We start from the raw sequence: 8,186 nt of genomic DNA, 5'->3' as shown, positions 1-8,186 counted from the left end.
TAAGTGCGTCATGATGCGCATGCGCAGTGTCACAATTGAGGCTTTCCGTGTGGAGAAGTGGAAGTGAGGAATTTGCCCTGCTAGGTTTTTACAATTGGCTGTTTGTTTTGTATTTTGTATTATACATATTCACATGCATATCTATTCCGCATAGAGCCTGGTGTAGGTAATATTGGCATATTTTATGAGCAGAAATGCCACTGGATTATTACAAAACATTTGACCACGCCCCTTTTTTTGCAACCACACCCCCTAATTACCATGCCCATTTTACAAAATTTGGCAGGTTATGAAAGTTTGAACACATTTCTGTAGTTTTTATGTTTTATTACAGTTTTACTAATGAGGGTGAATTGCCCTTTAAGCTGTGAGTCTAACTTCTCCCAAGGGACAAAACTGTTTGAAATGTTTCTTAAGTATCTATTCTGGGCTCTCTGCCAAGAGCCAATTGAGTTACAAACATTTTATCTTTTTTGGCTGTTCAGTGCCGAGAAATCATGACTTGCCAGTACAAACGCAGGACTGCGGGTTGAGCTATCAAAAGAGGGACTGTCCCGCTCACAACTGAACAGTTGGGAGGTATGGACTGGGTTTAGTTAGTATTTATATTTGTTTATATAGCAGCGGTTGAAACCTTAATACGCACGCTGGTGAGTCTAAGTCCCAGGAGGGGAAGCCAGCAGGGCTGAGTGTGAAGCACAAATGCTTCAAAGTGCAAGAGGGGGAGAGTTTCCCTTGATGGTGAGCGACCAGAAGTGGGGGGGGGAACCCTGAATGTTTTACAGTGACATTGTTGAACTGTAGCCTGAAGGTTCTGGCATTGAAGTTGCTGAACTGTGTTTTGTTGTCTTTTCATTGGGAACAGTATCGTCACTAGAGGGGGGCGCGCAGCCGGGCCTCCCCCCCTCCGTACGGCTGAATTTTCAGTGGCACACGGGCTGCCGGGGGGCCCTGAGGGGGTGCGGGCCCTGGCCTGCTCACACCCCCTGCTCCCTCGGTAGTTCCGCCACTGATTGGGAATGCAAAGTTGTTTAAATTAGTTTGAAAAACTCAACAAATAAAATGATGGCAACTGAAGAAGCCTCTCGGATAAGTTGTGTGTATAAGTTTTCATGAATACTCAGAAAGTCCAGCTGCGTTTGACCTATGTCCACTAGAGGTCCATGAAAAGGCTATTGAAAAGCACAAGTCAGGAGAGGAGAGAGATTTGCATTCTAGAATGTCTCATTTACCAAATATCCTATGGAAAAGAGTTAGATATGAAAATGTATGCCACAGATGTAACTATAGCAAGAACAGTCCATTCAAGTCAGTGAGCATGCCAGGAGACTAATGAAGACAGCCACTAAGAGACCTATGACAATTTAGAAGCAGTGGCAGTAATTGTAGAGACAATACCTATTGGCTGGATGCTTCGCCATTGTAGTTTTTTGTTGTAGTGCCAAAAAGTAAGCTACTGTTAGCTAAAACACATAAGACATTGCACCATCATGTTGGCCAGAAGGCATTTAGGAGACTCTCAAGTCAACTAGAACATGCCATGGTCTAAATGGCATGGTGGAAAACACACACACACACATATATAAGTCCAAAAGGCATGAGTGCACACTGGGATTTGCTTAAAAATAGAATTTTATTTTGTTACATTAAAACAGGCCAACGTTTCGGTCCAAGTCTAGGACCTTTATCAGGACCCTGATTGTTTTAAAATGTACCCTTAAATAAGCAAAGGGAAAACACTCACCCAATCCCGTGCAACATATAAAACCATATGATCAGAGAAAGAAGGACCAATCACCAACGAGTAACATATTAACCATTTGGTGTAGATAAAGCACTGTTGTTGTTAAAAGATATTTAAATCATTGTAAGGAAAAAATCACGTTACAACATATGTAATAAGTTCAATCGGCTAAGAAACCTATAGCACATGGCAAATTTATTGTAACAATATAGCAACAATAATGAAATAACAAAAAAAGGTTACATGTTGCAAAGAATGTTTCAAAGGAGTATCTTTAATTAACAACTAAATGACAAAGAGGGGGGGCTCAAATAAACTCATCTTTGTTTTAAAAAGCAAGTGAGTGGGCAATTCTCTAAGGCCCAATGGACTGAGGGTATTTAAGGTTTTAATCCAAAATATCTCCTTTTGTAGGAGGATATTGGAGTGATCCCCTCCCCTTCTCAGCGGTGGGATGTGATCGATCCCAATATATTTAAAAGTGGGGAGTCTGTGGCCCTGTTCAAGAAAATGTTTTGCTACTGGCTTTACAGTTTTACCATCACGAAAAGCCGTACTTATTGCGGATCGGTGTGCATCCATCCTCAGCCTTAATGTCAAATCAGTTTTCCCGACATAGGACAAACCACAGGGACACGTGATCAAATAAATCACATGTGTGGTGTTACAGGTGATATGATGTCTAATTGTATATCTTTTGCCTGTATGAGGATGTAAGTAAGTTAGTTTTATAGAGAATCCTTTGTTTCAGTGGAGCATAACTACACTGGTGTTTCCAAAAAGAACAAATAGTTTAACAGGGACACAGCAAGCGACACCTTTTACTTTAATGGCTTCTGTTTTACTAAAGTAACAGATTTAGTAAGTTAATATTATTTTGTGATTTTTTTTTTCTTCATAAAATACCAAAATGCTTAGTCAAGAGCTGTCTATATAAAACTGGACCAAAACATATCTATCCCATGTTTACATTGATCCCTTTTCCAAAAATGTTGGTTTTAGCAAACTTGAGATAATTATGTTGGTTTTGAAGCATCCGATGTTGCCGCATGTGTTCATCCTATTTTTACATCATGCTTAGCTGAAGGGACTAAACGTATCCTAGAACCTTAGAAAATGATGTAAATTGTCAACGTAGACATCAGATCTGGTGATAACCACTCCCTTTTTATGCTTTCACGAAGCAGTCAACTAGACTGAAAAAGGCTGTTTACTCCAATACTGATACTCAATATTCGTCAAGTGGACAACTGAATCCCATCTACAGTTGCCAACATCTTCTGACCTGAATCTGTGTCAGCCATCAGCGATCCAAAAGACAGCACATAGCAGTGTTAATTTGAAAAACTGATCTTCTACATCACGACACACTCTAGCTGATTCAGAAAAAGGTGCATTAAATGAAGATAATGACTTTGAAAAGGAGAGTAAATGTATTACACTTGAATGTTGTTTATTCCCGCACAAGATATTTTCGGAAAAATTTATTGATAATTGATAATTTATTAAAAGTCCGTGCGGATTTGGTTGGAGTAGTTTTCAAAAAATAGTGTGAACTTTTTGAACATTTTTTGATATTTTGATAAATAACCCCCTTAAAGTCAAAATGTCAACTTTTAAAGTGAGACTTTTGACTTAAGTAACATCTCTAATGCCGCACCCTTCTTCCACTCCATGTTTAAAACTTTAGTGTCGGAACGAGTAAAATGGGGGAGGGGACGCATCATTAATGCACGCTAATGCAACGCTATTGCACTCTCTCAACTAACAGAGCTGAATTTCCAGTTTAAAAACTTGAAATTTAACGGGAGGTCACGTGGGGCGCGATCAAAGATGGCTGCGCATTGAGATCGCGCCTCATCCACAGGTTTCGGATCCCAGATTAAATCACATTCTGGATAAAACTAACCCGGAAATCTTGTTTTCTACAGCAGCTGGAGTAAAGTGTATTTGACTAATGGCAAGCGAAAGGCAAACGAGGGACCAGAAGGGGACAACAACCAAGGTACAAAAACAACCGCAAACCGTCGCATCATACCTAACTACGCCACAAACTACCAGAAGTGTACTGAGGATGTCGCAAGACGATTCATGGTTAGGCCCTGAGTCCCAACCAGCAAACATGAAATAGGGGTAGACAGAGGACCCTTTAACAGGTACCTGCCCAGTGTCCCCCAATTGTTGCGGCCGGGTCACATTCACATTTTGAAATCTGACATGGGGCCCCTAGGCTTATACACGAGTCAATAAATTTTTCCAGTTTTCTTAGGTAAATTAGGTACCTCGGCTTATACACGGGTCGGCTTATACACGAGTATATACGGTACTTTGCTACCTGATCTTTCTACAGAGCGATTAGAGTGCGATAGGATTCATCGGGCTCTTCGTTCGAAGGCAAAGGAAGGTCCAGCCAGAGATATAATTCTCCGTTTACACTACCACCAGACCCAGGTCAGAATACTACAAGCTGCCAGAACAGCGCAACAATTACAATATGAGGCACATACATTTCAAATTTTTGCGGATATATCTCCAACTACTCTGCAAAAACGTAAGTCCTTTTCTCCTATTGTTAATGCACTGCAACATAATAAAATATGCTACAGATGGCTTTTTCCATTTCGCCTGTTTTTCACTTACAATAATAAAGGTTATACTTTATCTAATCTGGATCAAGGGATTGAGGAACTTTGTCGGATTGGTTTAATGGAACCCCTGATTAGGAACACACAATCGGGTTCGGAATCAAGTCAAAGACCCCCACAACTACCAATATTGCCAATTTGGCAGAGAGTCCAAGGAGGAAACAAGAAGAATTTGGCTGATAGCCCTAGGCAATCCTCGCTGACTTAATAGTTGGGGCTAGAGTACTCGTCCTCTAAGCAATACGTTTTTCCCTGGGATTACCTAAAGGCCTAAATAAAGATTGCAACTTTAGGCAGTTGGATTTATTTGGAAGATCAAGAAGATTATTACTTTCGAACAGTACTATTATTCTGATGAGTCGAAGACAGATAACTCAGTCAAGGATACGTATGAGAAAATTTATATATATTTTTTTCTTCCCTTATATTTTGGGTTGGTTGACAATATGGTAAAAGGGAAGGGCCTGTGGAGTTAACATGACCTCTCATGGAGGAGTCTGCTGAGGCCAATCGCAGGCCTCTTGGCCTCAGACTGGACTTCTTAATATTGTTGTTATTGACGGTTTTGTTTATGTTTAATATGCTTACTGCTAAATGTCTCCTATTTATTTCTTTTTATGTCTGGTTGACAAGATGGTATTCCTGTGTCCTAATGGTAATAATTAGTAGGCTAAAGAAGATTCTAAATGTACTGCAAATACGTTGGCTTGGGTCTAGATTTAATGTACAATGGAGCTGATTGTTCTTTCCCACAATGTTCAGGGGCTTAATTCCCCAATTAATAGGAAAAAGGCATTTACATATTATAATTCCCATAAAGCTGATATCCTCTGTTTACAGGAAACTCATTTTTCAAAAAATTCTTTCCCAAAATTTGTACATAAGAAATACCCAACAGTGCACCTATCTTCTGCTGATAATAAAACCAAAGGGGTGGCAGTTTGTTTTAGAGAAAGGTTTACCGATACAAGTGCTTAATACCTATTCTGATAATGAAGGTCGGTACCTGTTAATCAATGTTTTGTTTGAGGGGTCCAAGTTGACTTTGCTCTCTTATTATGCACCTAATACTAATCAACACCAATTCTTCGAACAGTTAGTAGAGATGAAGGACAAGGTAGATATGTGGTGACTCTAATGTAGCCATAGATCAGAAATTGGTTAGAAAGCCTATGGGGACCTTCCTAACATTGGTGCTCGGTAGGTTTTAGTTGGCGAAGTAGGTGGTCAAAGTTTTTTTTAAAGAGACAGTACTTCGACTATCGAATAGTCGAATGATTTTTAGTTCAAATCGTTAGATTCTAAATCGAAGTCGTAGTCGAAGTAGCCAATTCGATGGTCGAAGTAGCCAAAAAAAAATTTAGTATTTTTTATTCTAATCCTTCACTCGAGCTAAGTAAATGTGCCCCGTGAGCGTTTCATTCCATTCTTTGGCCTTATTTATACAATATTTTGGAGAAATGGGGCTTCGGGAAAAATGTTATCACATGGATTTCAGCTTTGTATACTAATCCTATAGCTAGAGTTAACATAGGTTCTTGTTTCTTAGCCTCTTTTCCAATTGCTAGGGGCACATGCCAAGGGTGTCCTATGTCGCCCTTATTGTTTGATCTGGCGATTGAGCCTCTCACAATTGCAATTAGGGAAAACCTTAACATTTCAGGTATGAAAGTCTATAATATTGAACATAAAATTTGTTTATTCACTGATGATGTAACCTTATTTATAACAAGACCTGTGACAACGCTACCAAATCTATATAATGTGCTACAAAAATGTTTTCTCATCTCGGGATTATCTATTAATCCTGCTAAAACAGCAGCATTTAAATTATTGGCTTTGAATTCTTAATTTCAATGGAAGGAAAATTCTCTTCCAATATTGGGAATTAGGCTAACGAAAAATGATGAATCTCTATATCAGGTCAACTATCCCCCGCTATATCGTAAATTGAGCAAACTGTTGGAAGATTGGGGAAAATATATTTCATGGATAGGCCGTATATGGGCCATAAAAATGAAAACGTTTATATTATTTTAGGGTATTACCTGTTCCAATTTTGCGCCAATATCTTGTGAAACTGGAAACTAAAATGTTACAGTTCTTATGGAATAAAAGTATCCCAAGAGTTAGTAAAACGGTGTTAGATCGTTCTACATTGCAAGGAGGTTTAGGTTTCCCTAATTGTTGGAACTATTATAGGGCCACACAATTATCACAACTACCAGTATTACATAATTTTAAATTGCCCCCGATGTGGGTTGACTTCGAAAATTTTTACACATTTCCACATGTAGCATCTTCCTATCTTTGGATCCCTAGGGGGATGAGATCCAAACGATGTAGTGACTGTTTTGATACTTCTCTTAAGATGTGGGATGTGGTAGTGTCCAAATACCACTTATATTCAGATTATACCCCAGCTGCTCCGATTTTGGGCAACCCCAAATTCCCCCCCCCCGGGACCTCTCAATCCCAGTTTAAGTGGTGGGTTGACAAGGGGTTCACTTCAGTGTCTTCTTTGTTAACTCCTAGAGGAGCGTACTCGTTAGATGCTCTAATTCAAAACTTTTCCTTACCCCATCATGAATATTTTCAAGCTCTTCAGCTTATACATTTTATTTCAAAGTGTTGGACTTCTACAACTTCTCAAGAGAAGGTACCCTCCTTTTTTGAAAGATGGTGTAAAAATGATACTTCCCCCTAGGGGTGCAATTTAAATTTTATATAGACAATTTAACACACCTGAAAATTTGATGGACCTAAACTATATAAGAGCATGGGAAACCGATTTGGGAAAGAACCTACCTGAGAAGGATTGGATATGATAACTTGAAAAGTTGCTCCGTAAACACAGTAATTTTAGAGGCAGGATAGAAGGTGGTGTTCAGGTGGTACCTCACTCCAGCCAGGCTAGCCAAGATATATCCAGGTGTGAACGAAAATTGTTTAAGAGGATGTTCCGCTAGGGGAACGATGGTTCACGTTTGGTGGTCCTGTCCCAAAGTAGTGCGTTTTTGGATTCGAATCTATAATCTAATCTTTTCAATTTTACACATTAATTTAAGGAGAGACCCATTTGTGGCCCTGTTGGATGCTATTCCAGATTCGGTTTCTAAGAACCAAAGGAAATTGATAAATCATATTTTCTTGGCTGCACGTCAAGTGATAGCAAAATCCTGGAAGTCTACATTTGTTAATTATAAATTAGTAAAAGTCAAGTTAGACTGGATATTTTGTAATGAAAAATTGACCAGCGTAATAACCGATCAACACCAAAACTTTCTAAAGGTATGGCAGCCTTGGTTGGAATACCGATATCAGGGGGCCTTCCTGCAACCCCTTGTATCCTTATAGGATGGTTGTGTTATTTATGAATGTAAATTTATTTCATGGAAAGAACGATAATAGAACATGGGTAGGAAACAATAAATAAAAGGAGACATTTCAATACGTTTTCTATTTTATTTATTTTTATTTTAATTATGTTCATTTTATTGTAATGTATAATATGACATTAACATCATTTGTTAAGTGTATTCAATACAATACTATAAAGGAGAATACCTATAAGTATGTAATAGGTATTTACCTCTCACTCAAACTGTATATTTTTTTGTGGAATATAATGTAAAGAATACATGCTGTGACATTTTTTTGAAAAGGAATAAAAATTATTGACAATGAAAAAAAAAAATAATGAAATTTAGTTCTTATAGTTACACCAGGTGGCTTTTTGCTGCCCCTGGTAACTAGCCTCTTGCTGCTGCCTGAGACAAGATTCTCACCTTGCATCA

At 38.6% G+C, this 8,186-nt stretch overlaps 1 protein-coding gene across 1 annotated transcript in view; it reads left to right on the top strand.

The window, feature by feature from the left end:
* Window positions 1-13: 13 nt before the first annotated feature.
* LOC108704214 (O-phosphoseryl-tRNA(Sec) selenium transferase-like) overlaps window positions 14-8,186 on the top strand; it is a 38,255-nt gene continuing 30,082 nt past the window's right edge. The window contains exons 1-3 of the mRNA XM_018240673.2: window positions 14-63; window positions 3,676-3,838; window positions 4,683-4,777. Coding sequence (XP_018096162.2) covers window positions 14-63; window positions 3,676-3,838; window positions 4,683-4,777 — 308 coding nt within the window. The remainder of the gene's footprint in view (window positions 64-3,675; window positions 3,839-4,682; window positions 4,778-8,186) is intronic.

The sequence above is a fragment of the Xenopus laevis genome, chromosome 1S (genome assembly GCF_017654675.1).
Source record: "Xenopus laevis strain J_2021 chromosome 1S, Xenopus_laevis_v10.1, whole genome shotgun sequence".
Lineage (NCBI taxonomy): Eukaryota > Metazoa > Chordata > Amphibia > Anura > Pipidae > Xenopus > Xenopus laevis.
Note: the sequence above shows the minus strand (reverse complement) of the source record. Positions and strands in the feature narration are given on the sequence as shown.